Source organism: Anser brachyrhynchus, assembly GCF_964034855.1.
Source record: "Anser brachyrhynchus genome assembly, chromosome: 20".
Taxonomy (NCBI): domain Eukaryota; kingdom Metazoa; phylum Chordata; class Aves; order Anseriformes; family Anatidae; genus Anser; species Anser brachyrhynchus.
The window spans coordinates 12,160,456-12,183,771 of NC_137713.1; the positions used below are offsets into that span (position 1 = coordinate 12,160,456).

General features: G+C 58.9%; 1 protein-coding gene across 2 annotated transcripts; it reads left to right on the plus strand.

The window, feature by feature from the left end:
- The first annotated feature begins 519 nt into the window (after positions 1 to 519).
- On the plus strand, positions 520 to 23,200 carry MLXIPL (MLX interacting protein like). Of its 2 annotated transcripts, XM_080563384.1 has the most exons (17): positions 526 to 1,292; positions 9,774 to 9,880; positions 10,057 to 10,139; positions 10,408 to 10,497; positions 11,245 to 11,289; positions 11,589 to 11,787; positions 12,450 to 12,530; positions 17,171 to 17,325; positions 17,404 to 18,001; positions 18,871 to 18,944; positions 19,364 to 19,547; positions 20,208 to 20,320; positions 20,506 to 20,625; positions 20,834 to 20,961; positions 21,341 to 21,464; positions 22,622 to 22,751; positions 22,897 to 23,200. In XM_080563384.1, exons 1-17 carry the CDS (start codon positions 997 to 999, stop codon positions 23,013 to 23,015), a joined length of 2,646 nt encoding a protein of 881 aa, XP_080419510.1. In that variant the 5' UTR covers positions 526 to 996; the 3' UTR covers positions 23,016 to 23,200. The 2 variants fall into 2 exon arrangements, with proteins under 2 accessions (XP_080419509.1, XP_080419510.1); XM_080563383.1 differs by having other exon boundaries at positions 520 to 1,292; positions 17,171 to 18,001; positions 19,367 to 19,547.
- The last annotated feature ends 116 nt before the right edge of the window (positions 23,201 to 23,316 follow it).

Sequence of the window (23,316 nt, forward strand, 5' to 3'; positions counted from 1 at the left end):
CTAAGCCCTGGCAAAAACTCCCAGCATTTATCAAAGATCAGCTACACCAGATGATCTCTGGGCCCAGAAGAGGCATGGGCAGGAGCCCTGCCTAGCTGCTTCCCTTGGGCCACCACAGCCACAGAGGGAATCAATCGGCTTTAAGGACCGCATGCCTACAAGGTACATGAATCCTGAGCACCTGAGCTCATCGTAGTCCTCTCCGTGGGTCTCGCACACAGTGTTTGCATCCCCTCTCCTGCTGGGTCATGTCTTGGAGCAGGCTTTTGCCTCAGTTGTTTCACAGCTTCGTAGCACGGCTCAGTGACTCGGTGTGCATTGTGCTGAGCTGGATGCCCGTTGCTATAATTTTACTTGTTTGTGTCCCTTAATCTGTATTTGTTCCCTTGGAAGTGCAGGGAGACACGTTAGGGCAGAGGCACTCGTGTGCTCCTCTCCCCACCGGTGCACTGGGAGCAGCGATTAGCCCAGGGTAAACAGAGCTGACTGTGCTCCTCCTGCCAGCAAGCCCTGCTTCCTGCCAGCAAGCCCTGCTGGCGAGGGGTGGGCCGGGGACCTGGAGCCGATCCTCCCCAGATCTGCGGGGGGGGGAAATAAAAGCCAGGGCAGTCAGGCGCGCGGTGAGAGCATGGCAGTGGCACGGAGCTGGAGCACCTGTGGCTAGTGGTGGCCTGTGGCGAGCGCTGCGGCCTGGCTGTGGGTGCGCCATGGGCGGGATCACTGCCACTGCTATAAATAGGGCTCACAGAGAGCTGGCCTGGCAAACCCAGAGCTGAACCAAGCAGCGTGGAGGAGACGGCGTGGGACAGGGACAGGGGTGGGGCGAGCCACACTGAGGAGGAGGTGCCTGTGCACTGCTGGGGAGGGCAACAGCGCGTGCTCCATGCCAGTGCAGCATCTGTAGGGCTCGGGCACTGCCAGGATATGGACTGCAGTGCTGGGGCAGACTACTAAGGGCTTCTCAGCTGGTGTGGCTCCTGCAGCAGGCACTGGGCAATGGCACAAGCTCAGGTGGGGCTCCCAGGACCCTTCCCGGAGCCCCTCGTTGGGCCATGCCCTGACTCCGACTTCGACTCTGACTCTGAGGATGCGACCATGGGTGGTGCAGGGCCTGGTGCTGGGGTTCAGAAACCCTCCCAGGTCATCCACAGTGGCCACTTCATGGTGTCGTCCCCGCACAGCGACTCGCTGCCCCGTCGGCGCCACCGCCATGCTGAGCCCGAGGCGGCTGATCCGCGGAGCATCGACCCAACCCTGACCCGGCTCTTTGAGTGCATGAGCCTAGAGTACAGGTGAGTCCGAGAGCCCTCGCGCCCAGCATGTGTCTCACTGATCCCCCAGCTCTCTGAAGGCGTGAGTCTGGCACGCTGGAAAGGCTGGGCTCCCCCAGCGCTGCTCCATCTCCAGGAACCTCATCTGCTTGTCCATTGGGTTGTAGTGGGGCATCTGCTCACAGAACGCCATCCTGGGAGGTTTCAGGGGAAAAGAGCTGGTGCTGGAGAACTGCTATGGAGCCAGATGAGTTCTTCCTCTCTTCGCACGTAGCTTAACCATCCTCCATCAGGAGATTTGGAGTTACTGCACTTGTCTGCAGCACCCTGCACCCCGGCCCTGCACACTCTGTAGAGCAGCAGTAACCTGTGTGCAGACAACAGTCTTTGGCAATACAGCCCAGAGCTGTGCCCACTTGTCCCAAAGTTGTTCTAGGTCATGTGGCAGTGGCAGCACTCCAGCCTGGATGGCTGCGCAGGGCTTTGTCCAGGACCTGCTGAAAGCTTCCCCCCTTCTCTCCAGCAAAACCAGATGGGTGACTGTGTTGTTCCCCCAAACATACAAATCACCCAAGCCCAGGGTGCGAGGGACGTGCTCACCCCACATACAGCTCCTCGGTGACAACAGGAGAGCCTGCAACTTGTTTCTTAGCACTTTGGGCCATGTTCTTGGAGGCAGCTCCCCACTTCCACAAAGACCTCAAGGCTTTGTGACCTGTCAAAGGGTGACTTGCTCTACAGACCTCAGTGCAAAATTATTTGCACAGCTTTCCCAAAAATCCAAGTGAAAACCTGGATCGATGATTACCTATTGATGCCTTGTGAAGATAAAACACGGACAAAACAGCTTTGAAGAATTGCCCATCTCCTGGTCCCACGTTGGCCTCTCAGGTGTGCCTTGAAGTCCTTTGGAGCTTGGCATGGTGGCATATGTGGTCAGTCTCAGAGTAGTCTTGGTGACGCCATGTGCTGTGACAGTACTGCGCAGGGTACTAGTTGCCACGTAGCTGTGTACGTTTGGCCCATCGCCATGCGTCTGTGTGCCAGCCTGCATGGTTTGCTCATAGTTGGTGAGGCACAGAGGTGCTGGTGACGCTGATGCTCTGCAGAAATATGGTGAACTTCAGCATGGAGTGGCCCAGCCAAGGGTTGGTTGCACTTACTGCCAGCTACTCATGCAATGAGTAGCCTCACTTTCCTTTGCTCTCCCAGCCCCACACTTGCCTTACTGTGAGTCTTGCTGCATGGGGCTGGAGGAGCAGACACTGCTGCACCCCAGAATGTGTAGGCTTCTGACTCCTGAGATGCCTCCATGTGCTCCTGAGCTCTGGTGCAAGTGCTTTGGCAGGTGGAGCAGACCAGAAGAGCCAGGACTGGCCCTTTTGCTGCAGACATGACTCCATCCCTCCAGACATCTGTACCCCTTAGACTCCTGGGCCTCACTTTCCTCCTGCATGACAAAGCATGAACCATCCCCAAGCCCAGCAGCATGGCGAACCATAACTGCAATTGAACAGTAGCCCTCAGTGAGGAGGATCCACATCAGCTACAAAGTTTTACTGCCACCACTGGTGGCCACTCCAGAGCCCAGAACATTAGAGAAGTCTTTTGTCTGTCTTGGCGCAAGACTAGGTCTTGCTCAGCACCTGTGAGAGCACATCTTTGTCAGCCCTGGAGCCAGGGCAGCTGCCAGTCGTGGAATACAGCAGGGAGATTTTGACATTAGATGATACCCAAATCCATGCTCAGTTCTTCTGTTTCTTGGAGGCCCTTCCATGCTTACATGCTCCCCTCCTCCATCTCACAGCCATTGTGCTCTGCAGCTTTGCAGCATCCTAAAAACAGATCGACAAGAAGTATTGATCAGAGCTCAGGTTCAGGTAAACTTGGACCTGCAATGAAGCGCTAGATATGCTTCGCCACACACGAGACTGGACCCTGACTGTAGAGCCAACTGCTCTGCTGGCTAACTGCCCTTCAAGCATTTGTCTCCTCCCTTTGGAAACCCACAGCAGCTTTGCTAATACATTTTTGACAGCCTTATGAGCAGTGGTTGGAGGAAGGTATCAGAGTGGGTTAAATGGAGTTTAAAGATATTTGGCTGACCTGCACTTTTAGTTTCATCTGATTTGATACCTCTCTGCATCAGCTGCCATTTCACACCTTCACTGCCAGACAGGTTCCTCAGAAACAATGTTGGTGCAGCACAGCCTCAGCTGGAGTGACCAGCCAAATATTTTCCAACCTTTACGAGTGCATCCATAGTTATGTTGTAGACTAACTCCTTAATGAAGCAGAAACCACAGAAAGGTGTCACCTCTGGAGTTCATAGTCCAAACCCTGTGCTGGGCATGGTTAATCCCAAAGTCAGGTCAAGTTCCTCAAGTTCCTTCACCATTTGAAGTATGGAGAAGACGAATGATGGAGAGCAAGGATGATGATCCCACTGCTTCTGTCCCAGGGCTTCACTGCTCACACATGGAAGTGTGTCCTCCATGACTCCAATAGGAGTTTCCCTTGCTCCAGTTTGTGTCTGTTGCCTCTTTGTCCTTTCTCAGTGCATCTCTGAGAATTATCTGTCTCCATCACCTCCATAACCTCCTTTTGGTAGTTGAAGACTACCGTCACCTTCCTCTCTTCACCTTTTCTTCTTCACGTGGAACAAATATAGCTCCCTCAGCCTCCTCTTTTCTGTCATGTATGTCAGTCTCCCACCATTTGATCCCTTCCAGGATTACTCCAGTTTTTGGACTTGAGCTTTTCCATCTTTTACTGGGGGTGGTGGTGGGGGGGAAGCAGCACATCTGGACATGATATCCAGATATGGCCTTAGAGGCGCTGAATAGAGTGGAACTATCACTTCTTGACCTGCTTGCTGAGCGGTGTCTGTTGCAGCCACATACCCCTTGTTGTTCAAGGCCTGGCTCACACCGTTTCAAAGGAAGGTAAATATGCTAAACTCTCTCTAAAAATACTGTTTGTTTTGGTTTTTTACAACTGTTTTTTAATGACTGTAGCTGAACAGTGTTTTGACTAGCTGTAACTCCACCCCTGTCCATCATTCCTCTGTGGCACTTCACACATGTTTATGGCAGTCCCATCTCAGCTTGAGCCATTGCCTCGAGGATCTCTCGTATCATCCCTCCATGGGTCGGACAGTTCATCACCTCCTTTGTGAGCAAGAAGCACCCTCTCCACATCAGGGCTTGCTTCCAGCAGTAGCTTGTTTCTTCAGCTCCCTCAAAAAGCAGCATCTCCCCCCACCATGGTCTTCCTCTTGGTGCTGGGGGCTGGCATGAAGCAGTTCTGAGACCCTTTGTAACCATTTTCCAGGACACTATTCTCTTTTCAGCAGCTCTTCTGCCAAAGAGTTAAGGATTGTCATCCACTCCTTCCTTGCAAGAGATCATCTTGCTGCTTTTCTTGAGTCTCTTCCTTAGACTGTTTTTTCTCATGTCTGTCACAGGTGGACCTCCCTGCAGTACACTTGGATTCCCCAGGTTTCCCCAAGAAGCTGCACATGTGCAGCCAAGCTCCTCCAAGAGCAAACTCTTTCTTCCCAAGAGCACTGTGCCACTCCCCAGCATCCTATCCTGCCTTTCAGGGGCTCCTGGGCTCACACACCACCCCACCTCATCCTGTCCTGCCCCACCCTTGTAAAGCAATTGGAGGGAATCGTTGGGTGGCTATCCTGAGGAACTGTCCTCCTAAGGGAGAAAAATGGGGTACAGATGGGAACTGCAGACTGCAGGTTTGTGCAGTCCCATCTTGTGCAGGTCTGTCTTGTGCTTCAGGAAAAAAAAAAAAGAAAAAAAAAAAAACAAAAACACCCTCTTGTAGTTTTTTCCAGAGTGTGTTTTAGAATAACTTCCTCTTCTCCCCTGCCTGTACTGGAAGGGGAGATTTAGCAGGTAGGGACATCGGAGTGGAGTATTAACTCTGCCACTCTCATACGATTTAAAACAAGACAGGCTTGGATTACACCCTTGAATGCTAATTCTGTGCTAATTCGTCCTCTTGGCAAGCTGATAGCAGCCTCTAAGGCTTTCCTAGGAGAAGCGGAATTGCTGCTGTAGCTTTGCCATGTTCTCTAACTGATTCTCTAATTCACAGTGTCTTAAACACTCATGCACAGAGCAGGAAGAATACAACGACAGAGCAGGCAGGGACCACCCCAGTGATGAACACACTGAGCTATCCTCTTCCTTTCTCTTTCTGTCAGGATTAGTCTGCGCTTTCCTTTGCCCTCCCTCCTGGCAAATCACTCAGCCTCAATTCACTACAATTCACCAGCATTCGCCTGTGCAAAGTGCGTTCCTATGAACTAGTTCAGGCTGGTTGGAAGTGGCTAGTGCAGATTTGGTTGCATCCATCTGATGAGGCTGCAAGACCGCAGACTGTCTCAATGCTGTGTATGCCTGAGCCGCAAGGAGCCAGGGCCCTCTGGCCACAGGACCAGAGCTCAGTGCTGACAGCAGCCCCAGCTCTGCAGCTCTCCATGGGCTGTGCAGCAGTGGGTGCAGCTCCTGCTGTGAATTGTCAACATGAGGGGCAGCAGCGGGCCTGCAGAGGGGGAAAGGCTTGGGCACGGCTGAGGCTAGCTGTGCTGCAGCGCGGGTGTGCTGTTGTTTGCAGCAGGAAACGGCTTGTGTTTTCTCAGCCATTTCCCAAGGAGCTGGGGGCTGTTCCTGCCCAAGCAGAGTGCGGAGTGCAAAGGAGTTGGTCCGGTGTGCGAACCTGTTCCCATGCTGAGCCTGGCTTGACTTGCAAGCTGTCCAGCTTCCCAGACAGTTATTCACAAGAGGATTTAAATGGCTTCCCGTCTTATCTGGGGCACTTTGTGCTTTCTTTGCACTGAGGTAAATGGCTGCACACAAAGCAGAGCTGTAAGGATGTAGTCACTCCTATCTGCGAGAAAATACACAGAGCACCTCCATATCTAATCCTCAGCATTACCCACACTCTGTTAACACCTCTGTCACAACGCTGCCCTCAAATCATCCCAGATACACCCACACCAGCCTCCACCACACGCCTGCCAGGGCAAAGCACATACTTCCCTGGAGGCAGTAGAGCAAAACAGACAAGCTGGCAGAACAGTTTTTTTCTCATCAATACAACAGAGTAAAAAAAAAAAAAGCTCATGCAGATAGTAGGGGCATTTTCACGACTGTCTGATTTGAGCACAATCACTTTTTGCTTTGGGGCATTTTTTGGGAAAACTGTGGCTAGATTTTTAACTTTATCTCCCAGATTCTGGATTATCGATGTTAAAAACAAACAATCAAACAAACAAACAAAAACACCATGATTTTGGTACCAAAATTTGCAAGAAATTGAGTGTGAGCTGTTAGGACTTCCAGGAAAGGCTGTCATTTTTCAGCCAGCCTGGGGCCAGTGGGGTCCCTGCTGCCTGTAGAACAAGGGGGTTCTGTTGGCCCCATGGGGAGCTGCTTCTGGCCGCTGTTTCTGTGTACTTGGGAAGGTCAAGCAGTCTTGTGCCTGCAGGAGGACCTTCAGCTTAGCCTTTCCCCTCCTGCTACAGCCCATTTCCCTTCATGCAGGTCTGCATCTCACCAAGTCATTCCTTCCCCCTCCTCTTGGCATTGATGGAGAGCAAAACACTCATTTTGCCATGAAAGTAGGGGCTGCAATGCTTAAACTTCTGGGCAGGCTAAATGAATCGTGGAACAAACAGGTGCTACTGGCTGAGCCAGAGGTGGTGCTGGCCAGTGCCAGGGTTGGTCACAGGGCAAGCTCCACTCCCACCTCACCCTGTCACACAGAAACCCCTTTGCCAGTTGTGGGGTCCAGGTCCCCATTCCTCGAGCTCTGCAGGGCAGCAGGACACATGAACTGTGCCAAGGCGCACCAGGGCATCCCAAACCTTTCTCACAGCTCTGTGCGGTGTTCACATCCATCTCCTTGGGACATAATTTCAGGAAAGGGTGGGGCCTCTTTCAAGGCAAACCAGTGAGCAAAGATCAGCATGATAAGCTCCAAAACTGAAAGGATCGTTAATGGAAGAAAAAGGCAGTTAGTGGTGAGGCTCACAGGCATCCCCTTTCTGCCTCCACGTCCCATGGTGCTTGGTGGCCGTGGCCCCACCGGCCTCATGCATGGCCAAGGCACCCAGCTGCAGCCCTAGGGCTTGGGGCCACAGTCTCTGGCTGCTCCTTTAAGCTGGCTGGTGGCATGGGCAGCACTAGCAAGGAGTGTGGCTGGGTAGCCTTGACCAGCAGGAACTGGCCACGTGCCCAGGAAACCCGTCCTTTCCATTGGCTCCTCTGCTTGGCACCACCGCATTGTTTGCCTTGTGCCACCGGGGAAAGTTCAAAATCCCTGGTGATAGTGGAGTGGTCAATGCATAGACAAGTCCTTAACTCTCTGCGGGCCAGAGCCATGGAGATGTGGGTCCTTCTCCAGCCCCCTGGGGCCGTGGGTCAGGGCTGGGTGAGTGGCCAGCAGCCGTGGCTCTCCCAGGGGAGGGTGTCCCCCTCCACCCCTGTGGCTCAGAGCTCTAGCTCCCAGACATGTTCCTACATCAGGCTCTGGGGTTGTGGGGTGCCTCGGGGGTCCCTGCGCCTTCTCCCAGCCCCAGCCAGAAGGCACAGGCAGCGCTCACCTCCCATCCACAGAGCCAGTTAGGGACAGTGTGGAGCATTTTGCTATAGGTACTGCTGCCTGATTGGGACACCTGTATGTAACAGCAGCGATGTCTCCCTGTTGCCAAAAAAGCCACCTCGCTCTGTGGGGCAGAGGGACAGGAGCACCCTGGAGTCTTGGCCACCGTGTCTGGCAGTGGGTGGCTCTTGAGGGAAGCACCATGGGCATGTGGCTGTGTCGCTGGCTCTGCTGCACTGAGCTCCTCCTCGCCAAGTCGCTCAGCCACAGAGGGAGGGAGCCTTGCGGGCAGGACAGAGACAGCCTCTGCCATGGGACCCAGCTGAGCCGAGACACGAGAAGCAGATTTCAAGGCACAGTTAATGCAGAATTGGCCAGAGTCTTCCTTAGAGGGTGCACAACAGAGGTTTCATGAGTTTGAATGGGAAGCGTGCTGCTGCTTAAAGCATTAGTAGGGCCCAGCTCTCCTCCCCCAGCACCTCCCCGTGGACACCTGTCCCATCATCTGCAGGGTACATCCAAGGAGATGCTGCAACAGGGGAATATGCCCCCACACACCCAAGCCCAGCCTTTACCTTTCATCTTCTCTGCACATACAGGGGATAAGAGGGACCTGAAGCAGCATTGAGATTTTCAAGGGAGAAACTTTTAGCTGGAGAGGGACAGGAGAAAGTGCAGCTGTGGCCTTTCACATGCACTGTGCTCCGTGTGCGAATGCTGCCCGTGGGGAGCAGCCCAGCCTTCATGAAGCTGTGGGTGAAGCTGTCATCACCCAGGGCCATGTGCTGGCAGGTGGGAGAGCAGGAAGAGGAGGAAAGGAAACATTCAGGATCCCAAACCTGTGACAGAGAGGCTGGCCAGAGGATCAGGAGAACCAGGCAATAAGGCAAAGAGACCCCAGCCTCTCCCACAGGGCCCCATGGGGCAGTATGACTTTGGGAACCTTTGTGCAGTGCAGTTGGGTGCACAGGAGGGTGATGGGTCCCTCAGCTGGAAGGAAATGAGCTGCAGTGCTGGCTTCGTGAAAGGAAGCTTCCCACACTGCAGGCTGTATGAGGGACATCACCACCACCATGGAAAGCTGCACAACAAACACTGCTGCCTCCAGGAGCCTGGAAACATGGAAGGAGGGAGCTCAGGCCGGGCTGGGAGACAGGGTGAGGGGGCGCAGGGTGGCACCAGGTGTAGGGTTGGGTGGAAAACGAGTCCAGGGCAGTGCTAGGCTGAGGACAGGGCTGGTCCTGTCTCTGCCCCTCCTAGGGCAGAAGCGAGTGTCCCGTAATGTCCTCAGGCTGCATGTCCTTCTGTCCCCAGACCCACACAGACAGCTGTCCCTGCCTGCCTTGCTGCCCATGCCTAACCCTGGCTGAAGTGGTTTCCAAACCTTGCCTGGAGTTAAAAAGAGGCTCAAAAATAGCAGTCCCAGTGCTGCGATGAGTCAAGAGCCACAGTAACACATGCTTCCAGTGACTTGGCTGGGTGGGCAACTTCCCTTCCTGGCCCCTGGGGCTAGAATACAGCTCGGGGAAGGTGGGGTCTCACCTTGGAGCAATGTTTAGAGTCTCGGTCAGTGAATTCTCCTGTATGCTGTGCTTTAATCCCAGGGGCTCCAGAAGCCTAATGTGGGTCTGCAAAGCTCCTGGCTTAGGTCTGTGCTGCTCTCAGTGAACAGGAGCTCAGGGTGCTCCTATGGTAATCCGATGGGTCCCTGGCAAGCAGCCTGCAACAGAGCTGTGAAGCTGAGCCACATGGCTGTGCCTGCTCCTGGACCTGCTGGCAGCCCTCAGTCTGTCTCAAGGCATGGCCTCCTTGTAAGGCCCCAAAATGGGAGGGCTCTAGCATGGTCCCCTTCAGCCTCTCTTTTGCCTGGCATTTTAGTGGGAAGCTGGTGTCGCCAAAGTGGAAGAATTTCAAGGGGCAGCGGCTGCTTTGCCGGGATAAAATCCGTCTCAACAATGCTATCTGGAGAGCGTGGTACATCCAGTGTGAGTATGAGGCCAGACCCTGCTGCCCATGTTGAGTGCCGGGCAATGCCATGTGGAATGGGGCTGATGCTGGGGCAGCAGAGCCGCAGCAGGCGCCCAGCCCTACGAGTGCACCGGCTCCCTCCCCTGTGCAGGGAGGGGGCTGTGGGCAAAGCCGGCTCTTTTCCCCTGGGCAGATGTGGAACAGAGGAAGAACCCCATGTGTGGTTTCATCACCCCCCTGGAGGGATCTGAGGCTGACGAGCATCGAAAACCAGAGGTAGGGTGTGGGCCCTCATTGCTCCTGTAGCCAGGAGCAGGTTGGGGGGGGGGATGTGCAGCTGGGAGCTGGGGACATCGCAGGAGGTAGAGCCCCCATCCCAGCTTGCTGGCTTTGCAAGATTTGCTGGGGAAGGCATTTACGATGTGGCCCAAAGAAACCAGTCCCATCTGTGGGGTGCCTGGGGTAGGCAGGAGCTGGCTGTGGGGTGCCAGGCTGGGGGATCAGCCCCATGGCCGTGATGCCCCAGTACTGTCCACTCCCACAGGCTGTCGTGCTGGAGGGCAATTACTGGAAACGCCGCATCGAGGTGGTAATGAGGGAGTACCACAAGTGGAGGATCTACTACAAGAAGCGGGTGAGTGGCCCTGTCCCTGCTGCTCCCTGCCCCAGTGCGACGATGGTGGGACAGGATGGCGGCGTCCCTGGTGCAGAGACATGGCTGCCTGGGAGCTGGCCGGTGGTTGTCCCCACGGTGATGGTGGAGGGGACTTGGCGGGGTCCCGTCCCTGGCTGCCCGTGGTGCTGTGGCGCACTCTGGCAGTCTGACCTGAGCTGGTTCTGCCTTGCCTGCTGCATGGCCTGGGGCTGGGCTTGGCAGTGCACCTGCAGTGCACGTGCTGGGGTGGGACGAGCGGGGCTCACTGCATCACCCCGGCTGGGCCGTGATTCGCTGGCGGCAGAGGCTCAGCCAGGCAGCACGTGCCTGCAGGCCGGCTGGCCCGATGTCACCCTGGAAGTCACTCCCGGGCAGGATAATCTAGCAGTGGCCCGGGTGGCACCGGCCTTGGCCGCCCGCCATGCAGGGAGGAGCATGATGCCAGCCTCCTCCCCAGCCGCTCGCTCAGCCTGAAAAAGGCCGGGGTGCCGCGGGAGGCAGTGTGCGGGCAGCCTCACACCGCCGCGCACCTCTCCACCAGCCCTGCTGCTGCCCTGTGCAGTAAAGGCAGATGTGAAGGGGTGGTGGCCAGGGCCAGACCCCAGAGCAGGCAGTGCGCGTGGTCCTGCTGGCTGGCAGGAGGTGACCGAGGGGCAGGGCCCGCTGCCCCCTCTGCCCTGCCCTGGATCTGCCCACACCTCAGCTGTCACCTTCTTCTCCTTCCAGCTCCGAAAGTCCAGCCGGGAGGGAGAGCTCTCCAGCCCAAAGCAGGTGAGTCTGCTGGGGAAGGATGGGCAGCGGGGAGAGGGGCACGATGTGGAGCCCTGTGCCAGGCAGCTCGGGAAAAGCGCAGTTGAAAGCCCCCTGTCCCCGATGTCTGTGGTGGCCACTGGAGGGGAGGCAGTTGGGATGCTGATTCACCCTCCAGAAGCACCAGTGTGCCAGGCTGGAGGCCCTGGGATGAGGGAGGCTGCAGTTGTCTGGGAACTGCTGGGGCAGCAGCCAGGGAGGCAGGCATGGGCCCTGCCTGCGGGAGGTGCCCACCAGCTCCTTTGCTCCATCTCACCCAGGACGAGGATGCCTGGAGACCAACGGAGAAATGGTGCAACCAGCTCTTCTGCAATGTGGTGCCCATGCTGCTTGGGAACGAGGAAGAGGAGCTGGGGGGCAGGCAGCACTTCGACTTGGACACCTTCCTATCAGACATCTCTGACACACTCTTCACCATGACACAGACACCCAGCACCCACCAGGCGCTCCCAGAGGATGGTGGGTGCCCCAAGCCATGCTGGAAGTGGAAGAGGAGGTCCAGGCAGACAGCGTGCCCAAGGCACATCTCTGCCTCTTGGCTTCAAACCGAGAGCTGCTGCCTTTGGCAGACAGGGCCTCCACCAGTGCTGGACAACCCCAACACTGCTGCTGCCCTGGAAGCACAGAGCTCCCAGTGGCTGCATGGGGGCCAGCCCATGCTGTCCAGGGCAAGGTGGGCTGTGGTGCCACAGGTGGCTGCCAGGGAGGCCAGGACTCGCCTCGCACCAGACTCCATGGCAGCGCTGCCAGTCTGGGACTGCTCCTCATTGTCCCTGCCTGGCCCGGTTCCAGGCAGCTCCTGCAGCACCAGCCAGCGCCAGCTCCTGCACCTGGATCAGCTGTTTTTTCTCCTCTTTCACAGAGGGTTGTGGGTGGATGAGGCCCCAGACGTGCTGGTGGGCAGGGTGGTGGGATAGGATGGCCCTGGAGGCTGAGTTCCTGCAGGGAGAGAACCCATCTGCCTGGCTTTGCTCTGCTGTGGGGCAAGGTGCAGCGATGCAGTGTGACAATGGTGTGTTGGTGGTGGCAATAGGGCAGGTGCGAGGACAGCCCTGGGGGAGGGGGGACACGGGATGACTGGGGGTGCAGTGCCCTAATGCTGTATCTCGGTGCTCTTCCAGCATATATTGGGAATGCTGACATGATCCAGCCAGACTTGGCACCCCTGCAGCCCAGCCTGGATGATACCATGGAGATCTCAGGTAAGAGCCAGCCTGGATGCAGAACCACATCCATACAGCCCGGTGCACTGTGCACACCATGGCAGCCCAAAGTGGAGGTGAGAAGTCTGGCCAGGACCAAGAGCTGCTGGGGGCAGAAAGTGCTGACCATGGAAAGAGCAGCAAGAAAGGGCCGGGGTGCCCTGGTCTGCCATAGCAGGTGAGGAAGAGCTTGGCCAAGAGCTGGTGAAGGGGACTTCTACAAACAGAGGGTCTTGCCAGGTGTATGAAACCACCTGAATTTGGCTGCAGACGAAGGACAATTGTCCCCACAAGAGAGAGGAAACCTCTAGAGAGCAGGTTCTGTGCTGCCACGTCCCTCTCCTCACCCCTCTCTTGCTGGTCAGCCCTAGGCACAGCAGCCTGGGGGCTGCATTGGAGCTGGGCCGCTGTGATGGGCTGTGCTACATCCCTTGATGACATGTCACTGTCCCTGCCGGGTTGGCCCCAAAAAAACAAAACTGCCACTGGTGTCCAGGCCAGACAGCTGGGGCAACGGGGCTGCTGAGGAGGATGAGTGAGCAATGTCGGCCTCTTCCCATGGGGCTGCCATCAGTGCTGCCAGTCATGGTCTGCCTGCGACACGGTGCACTCCTTTGTAGCAGTACAGTGTCTGTGAGCACTAGAGCATCAGCTGGGACATGTCCTGGTCCCATCTGTGCTGTGTTGTGTACCCATGGGTCATGCGAGGGCCAGGCGCTGTTGGCACACCCTGCACCAGAGACCATCTCTGCCCTTGAACATGCTGAAGCCAGTAGCTTGGGAGCACTTTCTAGGGGGGGGGCAGCTGATGTGGCCTGGTGGCTGCAAGCCTCCCTTGTAGCTGACGGCCTCAGACAGCACCAGCATCTCTGGACACCTTGGTGTGTCTCTCAGTGCCCTGTGAGTGGAGCCTGGCTGGGACTCCTGGAGCTCCGTGGCCAGCCTCCATTTCCCACTTCCCTCCACTGGAGGAAACAAAGCGGCTTGCGCCATACAGCTGTGGGCTGATGCAAGACCAGATGCTGACGGCGAGCAGGGGCAGCAGTGGGCACCCCCATGTGCCGGGGCAGGTGGTGGGATGCCCCAGGGGTGGACGGGTTGGGAGGGCTCTTGCCAGCCCTTCCAGCACATTCGCTCCATGTATCCCTTTGGGGCGAGCCATGCTGGGAAGAGGGTCTGTCCTCACTGCTAGCCATTGGCCTCCTGTCCCTGGGTGCCCCTGGTGGGCAGCGGTCACTAGGTGGTGAGACAGCTCTGAAGGGGTCAAAATAACACTTGCCATTCCACAGGGAGGTCCTGCATGGCATTGGAAGGCTGCACTGACCCCTTTTAAGCAGCACTTCGCAGCAGTGGTGTCATGGCAGCAGCCCCAGTGCCTCTCCCTCATGGGCCACACTGCCATCCATGCTGCTGTTGTGCACCCAGTGCGGCACAGCCTCATGATCAGCAGGAATTGTCAAGTGGCACTATGGTACCCATCTGAAGCAACATATTTCTATGAGCAGTCAAATTGTCTTTCTTTTCCTGGGGTAGAGGTCTGCATTTTACTCCAGGGTACTGCCTGCAAACGGGCTGGGTCTTACTGCAAGCCACTGAATGGCAGGAAAGCCTCTGCACCAGACGTGTGAGTGTGCCAGGCGGAGGTTTGGGAGCAGAGAGGAGTGCGCACCTCAGGCTGGGCTGGGAGTCTGCACTTGTTTTAGACAGCACAGCTGGGGTGTGCAAGGCCCTAAGTGTGACCACAGGGCCACGGGGTGAGTAGGGAGAGGACATGGTGGTCCTTTTCCAGGAAGGGGAGGCTGATGCTGAAAGCTGGGTGCTGGGTGCCAGAGTAGCAGGTGCCAGTCAGCTTAGGACCCAAGGCTGCTTTTGCAGTGTGTGTGATGGCTGATGGTGGCTCGAGAGCAGGGATCCCCCAGCAGCCTTGTGCAGAGCAGCATGGTGTAAGCGTGCGGGGTGGGCACCGCAACAGCCCTGTTGGGGCTGTGCCCAGAGTCCACACATCTTATGAATGAGGCAAGCGGAGCAGAGATGGGGGCTCAGGACTCCTGAAGGGTCACAGGGCTGTCACTGTGCCTGGTGGCTGTCATAGAGCTCGGTGCCTGTCAGTCAGCAAGTGCAAGCCAATCCCCAAATGAGGAACCAGCTCATGTCCCCAGTGGGTGCCGGAGCATGGTGTGGGGCGGATGGAGAAGTCCTGATGGCAGAGGCAAGGGATCAGCCCGGTGCGGTGCCCGAGCTCTGCTGGCACCGCGCTCCAGGTAGGACCCGCTCTGGGCGCTGGGTTACAGGGGCCAGGTTGGCCAGCTCGTGGGGTGGCATCACCCTGCAGCACTGCAGGGCTCGCAGGGAGCCCAGGGCCAGTGCTGGAGGGTCCTGTATTTGGGAGCAGGCTCTGTAACCTGGATCCCTTTGGAGAGCAGCTCCAGGATTGAGAAGGATGCCAAAGGCTTAGTGTGCTGACCGCACAGGCTCTTGTCCCCCAAGCAGCAGTGCGCCCTGGTCACACTGCACAGCCCGGGAGCAGGTTGGATCAATGTGACAGTGGAGAGGAGCATGGGCAAGAGCTGCAGGGTGGGTAAGGGGCAGGAGAAGGGGAGGACAGAACGCCCAGGAGGTTGCCAGCTGCTGTGCTGGGCAGGATCCACCATCCATCCCGGCAACACAGTGAGAGGCACAAGAGGAATCGAATCTGCAGTGCTGGGCACCAGAAATGCCTATAAATACACACAGAGCTGCAGTGCTGGTGGCAGGGGGCAGCTTGGCATGGGTACAGAGAAGGGCCAGGGGCAGCATGGAGCTGGGTGCTGCACCTTGGGGAATGCTGAGACCCTGCCTGGCCGTGCCACAGCCCACACCAAGTGCTGGCCCTGGAGGGGCAGGAGTGGCTCTGCCGTGCTCCCAGGCATTTGCCATGTCCCTGGCCTCAGTCCAGGTGGGACTGGGAACAGGGTCTGAGGAGGATGTGCTGCAGCCTCCGAGGACAGTGGGGCCATAAGGATCCGAGCACCTCAGAGGCCATTTCCATCATGAGAGCTCTGGTGCCGACAGCAGCCAACTCTCTCTTGCAACAACCTGTAGCAGTGGGCTGGGAAGAAGTGGAGTGTCAATGTTGCTGCCCATCCCTGCAAGGGGCATGTAGGCAAATGCTGTCCCCAGCCTGGGGTACGTGGGCTGCAGCTCCTCTCTGCAGGGCTCATGGGGAAGGGGCAGAGTCAAGGAGAGCAGGGCGCCTGCTCTGTGTCACACCAGTGTTACCCTCAGCCAGCAGTGTGCTGTGTGGTATGGCACTGCTGGGATTGGCACGGCATCCCTCTCTGCTGGCATTTCCTCCTCCAGTGTAGACTCGAAAGGGTCTCAGGCCCAGAGATTTTGCCTCTCCCAGTGAGGACACTCCAGGCACTGGAGCCTGTGCCAGAGCCCCGAGGAGTCATTGCAGGCCTCCTGGTGCCCAGGGCACAGCTGGGCAGGCTGAGCAGCCAGGGTCAGCCTGGATGTTCTTGAACTGGCTCTGCTGTCAGCAGCATGAGGGCCTGAAGGCAGAGATGCCCATGTCAGCGGAGGATTTGGCCCTGTGCTGGAGCACAGCTGGGTGCTCCCCAGCAGAGACATGGGTGCTTGTGTACTGGACCAGCTGCTTGGATGCAGAACCTGTGCCACAGGCTGTCGGGCAGCTGCCTGCAAGCCCATCCAGTGCTCCTGCTCCACCCTACAGGGAAACGTACATCCAGCAGCCCTATCCCCACCCCACAGTCATTCTCACTGGGGAAAAACCCTCCTGGTGGTCGTGTTTGGTCCAGTGCTGGCACAGGCAATGGTAGCCCCAGCACAGAGCCGAGGTGTGTGCGGGGCTGATGTGCCCATGGAGCTTGTTTCACAGGGGCGGTGATTGCCCCAGGCACAATGCCAGTACTTTGTGCCGTGGCGTCTGGGCCTGCGGAAGAAGCAGGGTTGTGGGAAGGAGACAGGAAGGGAGAGGGAGTCGCAGCAAGGTCACGGGGCTCGGCTTCGGGAAGGGCATGGGATGTGGTTAGCCACAGGCTGCACGCAAGGCAGCACCAGACCAGAGAAGCAAATGCTTGCCCCGACCCCAGCAGGACTGTGTCGCGTGGCTCAGGGACAGTGCGACCTGATCCTCTGAGTAAAGTTGTGTTGGCCACGAGACCAGCTCCACAGCTGCCCCACAGCCTGGGTGGCATGGTCCCTGCCACCAGAGCTGGCTCGGGAGGAGCGGGAAGGGCCCAAACCCCCTGGGAGTAGCTGGAGCACGCAGCTCTCAGCTGGGTGTCAGGGACAGGGATGGGGATGGGGTCCCCACCCCTGGGTGGCATCCCTGGGCGGGTTTTCCTGTCCCAGTGCCTGTGGCAAGGCTGGGCCTAGGCGCGTCAGTTGCCTCTTCCTCTCACCATGTGAAACTCCAGTGTTTCACAACAAGGGCACCGAATCTGCCCATGGAGCCAGCAGCTGTCCCGGCCCCCCAAGGTGAAGGTGAAACAGGCAAATCTCCACCAGCACCAGGCATGGAGTCTCTCTCCAGTGTGCCCTGGGCTTGTCACCCCTCTCCAGGAGCAGCTCATGGCAGCAGGAGCACTCCTCTGGCCCCTCACTGCCCATCACCATCTCTCTACTTTGTCCCGCAGATATTTTCATCAGTCATCGGCCATTGCCTGCACAGACACAATTGGGCTACCAGGAGCCACCCTGCTTTGTGACTATGGCTGAGCCCCTCTATGGTGGCGGAGGGGCCATGCCTGCCAGCCCCGATGCCCTGCTCCCTCCCAGCACCCTCCTCCAGGTGAGCGTGACCCCAGCTCATGGCCCACGGCTGCCAGTGCCCAAGCCACCCCTCCTGACACGTCCCTATTTCCCGCAGCCTGGCAGTGCCTCCCAGCTCAGCCTCCATGGTGCCTTCCTCAGCTCCGAGCAACCCCCGCCACCGCTGGCCCCCGAGCCCCCTGCTGCGGTGCCTGGCAGCCTCAGCCCCCAGCTCAAACACAAGCCCTTGCTGCAGTACAACTTCCCTGGCAAGTGCGTTGGCATGGAGCCGCTCGGCCTCCCCTACACCAGCCCCAGCCCATCCCCTGGGCCCCCACTGCTGGGCCCAGAGCCCCCATTTTCCCCCGCCTCCGCCCCCCGCTCCAAGTTTCCCTACACTGCCTCACCCAGCCCCTCACTCCTCGCCCACCCCGTGTCCCCGCTCTCCACACCATGCTTCGCCCAGCACACCCCGGGCATGGGCTATGCTGTGGACATGGTGCCCCCAGGGTACCCTGGCCCGGCTGCCCCCCAGCACCTGCCCCACACCGCACCGGGCAGCCCCAGGTTTGCCACCCCAAAAGGGCCATCCCCTGGCGGGAGCGGGCGGTCGAAGGCAAAGGCTGGCAGCACCAAGGCGAAGAGGCTGCCAGGGCCCTCCATACCGCCACACCTGGCCGTGCCCAACTCCTGCCTGACCCAGCTGCTGACCACAGGTGAGGGGCCACAGGAGACCCCGGGGGGGTCGCAGGGTTGGGGTGAGTCGGTGGTGGGTGGGGGTGCTTGGGGGTGTTGGGAGAGAGAGGCCCTGCTTCCTCCCTGGGATTTGGATGCTGGGGATGCGGGACTGGGTGTGTGGCTGTCCCCATGGTGAGGCAGGGAGTGGGCAAGCAGTGCCAAGCCCAGAGGCAAGGACACATGGGTGAGCCCCCCTGCCCTCTGCTCCTGGGATGGAGACGGGGGCCAGTTGGCTCCAGGGCTTCACCACCAGCACTAGTGCAAAGTCCCTGTGTCCCCAGCCTGGTGTCTACAGCCTAGTTGGTGTGAAAGGGATGAGGGGCCGGCTGTGTCCTGCCCACCCTGCTGCCCACGTGTGTGATAGGACAGGTGCCATGGAGGATGTTTCGGCCGTTCCTTTGTTTGGCCAAAGCTGGCTGGGGGTATGTGACTGCACCGAGGCTCCCAGGCTCACAACACATGAGGATTTAAGGGGCTGGCAGTAGCCTAGTGGTTGCACTGCTCGCCTCCCCTCTAGCCGCATGTTGGGGTCGCAGGTTCGAGCAACACCCTGCGATGCTTTGCGGGCTTCTTTTTTTGTAGGGTGTTGGTTGGACCAGACGATCTCAAAGGTCTTTTCCAACCTTAATGATTCTGTGATTCCGTAATTCTATAGGATGTCCCTGATGCAGGGAGCAAAGGCACCTCTCTCCAGTGGGTGCTTCAGTCTTCCCTGGGGCAGACAGGCAGGGAAGGGGCTGCAGCAATGTTGGTGCTCAGGGCTGGCACCCCCATGGGGCAGGAAAATGTCACCCAAGCACTGGCAGCCTGATGCAGAAGCACCCTTCTGCTCCCCTCTCTCTTGCAGCCAAGCAGGAGCCAGCCCTGGATACCTCGCCTGCGCATGGTCCGGCACTCCTGCCTGCATCCCCTGTCTCCCCGGTAAGCACTTGCATACCCCTTTACCAGTTGCCCCCTCTCCCCCCTCCAGGTTGAGAATTGCCCTCCTAGTTGCTGGGGAATGGGTAGGGCCACCACATAGCAGGTGGAGAGAAGGGGGCTTCACGGGGTCCCCATTGCAAAATGGAGCTGGATGCAGATGGGGCATGTGGCTGGGGTGCCGGGGAGGCTTGGAGCAGCGCTGGGTGGGAGTCACCCAAGCGTCTTTTCAGGTAAAAAAAACTGGGCAGATCTGGCAAACATCTCACTTGCAAGGCCCCTGCAGGTCCCCCTGCAGTGTTTGGCCATTAGTGCCGGGGCGCTGACCAACCAAAGGGGCTCTGTGCTGCGGGTGAGGTCTGGTCCCTGGCGCACACAGGGCACTGGCCCCCAACCTCCTGCTTCCTTCTGCCTTCTCTCAGCAGCAGAGCAGTGTCCCTGACGTCCCTGCCGCCTTCCTGTCCAGAGTGGCCCAGCTGAGCCCAGGGCTGTCTCCTGGCTCCAGCCCTTCCCAGGCAGTGCCAGTGCCAGTGATGCTGGCGGGCGCTGCGCCGGGGCCGCTGCTGGTCCCCAAGGTGGAGCGGCTGTCCCCCACATCATCTTGCGGTGAGTCTGAGCACCCCAAGGAGCCCAACTGGGAGCTCCCCCAGGGCACCCTGTTTCCTGCAGGGAGCCTGGACCAAACACAAATTGCTTCTGGGAAAATTTAATTTCTGCTTTGATTCCGGCTGTTTGCAGTTACCCACCTGAGTAGGAATGACTTCTTTCTGCTGGGGAGGGCACAAACCTTTTTATCTGGTTCTTTCTCCAGGAAAAAAAAAAAAAAGAGGAAAAGACAAAAGCAGAAAAATGTCAGTGTGGTTTTGAAAACCCAGAGCTTGGTTTTTGAGTGGGAAGCACTCTGCTTTCACCCACAGAAACCAGAGTGCGGGCTGGAAAACAGGCTCCCATGTCATGTCCAGTTTCAGTTTGGTGCTGCAAATCACAGCCTTACAGCCCTCAGGACTCTATCCTGGTGGTTCCCACCCAAAGAAACATTGGGAATTTAAAATATCACTTACCAAATGTTCCCATTTTCTGAGCAGTTGTAAAATGAATATCATTTGGAAAAAGACAGGACAAGACAAGGTTGGAAACCAGACCATCAGCTGAGGGGGTAGCTGCCCCGGAGCCAGGGCAATGCTGCGGATCGCTCCCCACTGCCCATCCCAGCACAGGACCCTGGTGTCAGCCCGTCTTCCCTAAGCATCCTCTTTTATTATCCAGGCAGTGACTGGCCCAAGCCCAGACAGGCCTCCTCGGGACCCACTGCAGGGCTGGGCACTGGCATCTCCCTGCATCACCCCACATCCCGTAGGGGCAGACCCGAGTCCAGCAAGGTATGGCAGGAGCAAGCGCTGCCTTCTCTGCGGGGGCAGCATCTCCATGTGCACCCCCTTCCCTGCTGCCCAACCGAATTCACCCCCGGCCTCACTGCAAGCTTTGGGTCAGCCCATCTCCGACGTGGCAGGAGGCCCGGGGCCACCTCCGCTGCCAGGAGGTGCCTGACAGTGCTTGCCCACAGATAGAAAGCCGGCGTATCACACACATCTCCGCCGAGCAGAAGAGACGCTTCAACATCAAGCTGGGCTTTGACACACTGCACAGCCTGGTGAGCACGCTGAGCACCCAGCCCAGCATCAAGGTAAGCGTGCAGGGCAGAGCAGACCAGCTGGCCAGCTCTGGGCACGGGGCATCTCCTGGGGATGGTGTGCCCCCAGGCTGCACCAGCACGCATGGAGTCATGCCCAGGTTGCCTCGGATCTGCAGCCTGTTGCAGAGACTTCCAAGGCTTGGCAGTGGGGCGCACAAGACCTCGTGCCTTTTGCTGCCTCAGCCCTGCTCCCCTGCAGGTCAGCAAGGCCACCACCTTGCAGAAGACAGCTGAGTACATCTGCAAGCTGCAGCAGGAGCGGGCAGCCCTCCAGGATGAGGCACAGCGGCTGCGGGAGCAGATCGAGGAGCTCAACAGCTCGATCAAGTAGGGGGGCACAGCCAGGGGAGGTGGGAGGGAGCTGCTACCTTTGGTGGGGCAGCCAGGCAGGACAAGCGGCAGTGCCTTGGGGCAGCAGCCACAGCAAATCTTCTGAGCACCTCCATGGACCTCCATTTGTCTGTGTCCCCCTCCCCCCCTCAAACCCTACCTGGGGGATTTGCTCAAGAAGTAGAGCTGCGTGGGACCAGTGCGTGGGCACATGCCCCACCACTACCCTGAGAGCAGGACAGTACCGGCTCAAAACGCGCAGGGCCAGTGAGCCCTGCTGAGAGCTGAGGGCCTGCTGGAGCCTCTCCCTGCAGGGTGGCTGCCACAACTCCCAGCCCCCTGACTGCAGACTCACAGTGCTGCTTCTGCACCACAGCCTGTGCCAGGAGCAGCTGCCAGCCACGGGGGTGCCCATCACACGCCAGCGCTTCGACCAGATGCGCAGCATGTTCGACGAGTACGTCCGCTCCTCCACGCTGCAGAACTGGAAGTTCTGGATCGTATCCTTTGGGGCTGGTGCCTGTTCCTGGCTCTGCTCCCTCCACCAAACACCAGGTCCGCTGGTCTGCCCACTCAGCCCACTGCTGTGTCCCTCCGGCTCAAGAGGCTCTGGGGATGACGCACGGTGGGAGCCCACTGAGATGCTGTGGCTAAGAGGAAGCTTCTGTTACAAGGGAGTGAGCAGAGTAGGAATAAATTATCAGTCCTTGGGGAAAAGGGAAGTCACCAGTGGAGCTGAGCTCACTGTTGCCGTGCAGGGAGGAGCTCCTGGTGGCCTGAGGAAAGGACCAGGCACAAACCTGGTGACATGAGGACTTCACCTTGGTGGCCAGTGTAGCACACCCTGGAAACCAAGGCCCATGTCCCAGGCCCATGCCTGGGACACAAGTCTGGACTCCACACAGTGGAAAGGATGAAGGGGGCCAAAGGCCAAGGAGGGGCAGACAGGATGGTCAAAGAGCTGGGCCATGAATGGGGATTAGACACCCTGAGACCATCAAGCCTGCAGAGACCGTGAGGTCTGCCAACCCCCAGGTAACAGAAGCAGCTAGGGCAAAGCAGAGCTGGTTCCTGACACGGACTGGGGGAGGGCTTTGTGGTTCCTTCCACACAACAGTAGGGATCCTAAGGCTGACATGGGCATGCTCGTGGTGGAGGAGGTGCCTGCTCTGGATTACTACACACACATTCACCAGCCCCCAGCGTTGTTCCCTGAAGCTGGGTATAGCTTGGGGAGCACACGTGCTGGAGTCATGCTCTGCTTCTGGGCACCTGCAGAGGACGCAGCGCGAGCCAACTCCTTGATCTGGTCTGGAAGAGCTGTCCTGTGATTTCGGCAGCTCCAGCTGTGACGCAGGTTGTGCAGCTCTCCTGTTGCCTGCCCTTGGCTGTGTGGCGCAGGCCACGAGCTGGACCTGGCTCCCCGGGGCGCCCGTGTGCCAGAGCTGCGGTGCTGCAGCGCCCGGCCTGGCGGGGCGGTTGGGACGGCGGTGCCGGGCCCTTTCCTGGTCCACGGAATGGTCCTGCTGACGCTCGCATCCCCACCACCCCAGCGGGAGGCCTGTCCTGCCGCCTGTGGGAGGATGCTGCCCACACCAGGAGCTGGTGGGGGGGAGGCCATGACCAAGCTGGCCCTTAACTCCTCCGCTCCCCTCAGTTCAGCATCATCATCCGGCCCCTCTTCGAGTCCTTCAACGGCATGGTGTCCACGGCCAGCGTGGAGAGCCTCACGCAGACATCTCTCGCCTGGCTGGACCAGCACTGCTCCCTCCCAGCGCTTCGGCCCAGTACGTAGCCCCGTCCCCAGCTGGCCAGGTGGCCCGCACCGACCGGCTCCGGGGGGGAAAACCGGAGGGAAAGCGGCCGGGGCACGCCGGGGCCGGGTCTGCGGCACCGGCCGCGGGCACTGACGAGCCCCCCGTCTCCTCGCAGCCGTCCTGAGCTCCCTGCGGCAGCTGAGCGTCTCCACCTCCATCCTCAGCGACCCGGCGCGCGTCCCCGAGCAGGCGACGCGGGCAGTGACCGGGCCGCCCCGCGGCAGCTCCTCGTAGCCGCCCCGGGGCCGCCGCGCGGGGCCAGCCTGAGCCGGGCGCCGGACGAACGCCCGCCGGCGGCAGCGGGGAGCCCCCGGCGGGGCCGCAGGGGCGGGGTGGGGGGGCGGGGACGGACGATATCTGCGTGTCGGGGAGATAAAGGAGCGCGCCGCCGCACGGCCCCGGGCCTCTTCCTGCCGCGGCAAGGGGCGGGGCGGGCGGCAAGGGGCGGGGCCGGGTGGTGGGCGGGGCCGGCCGGCGGGGCGGGGCGGTCAGCGGGGCGGGAGGGGGCGGGGCTATCCAGTGCGGCGGGAAGGGG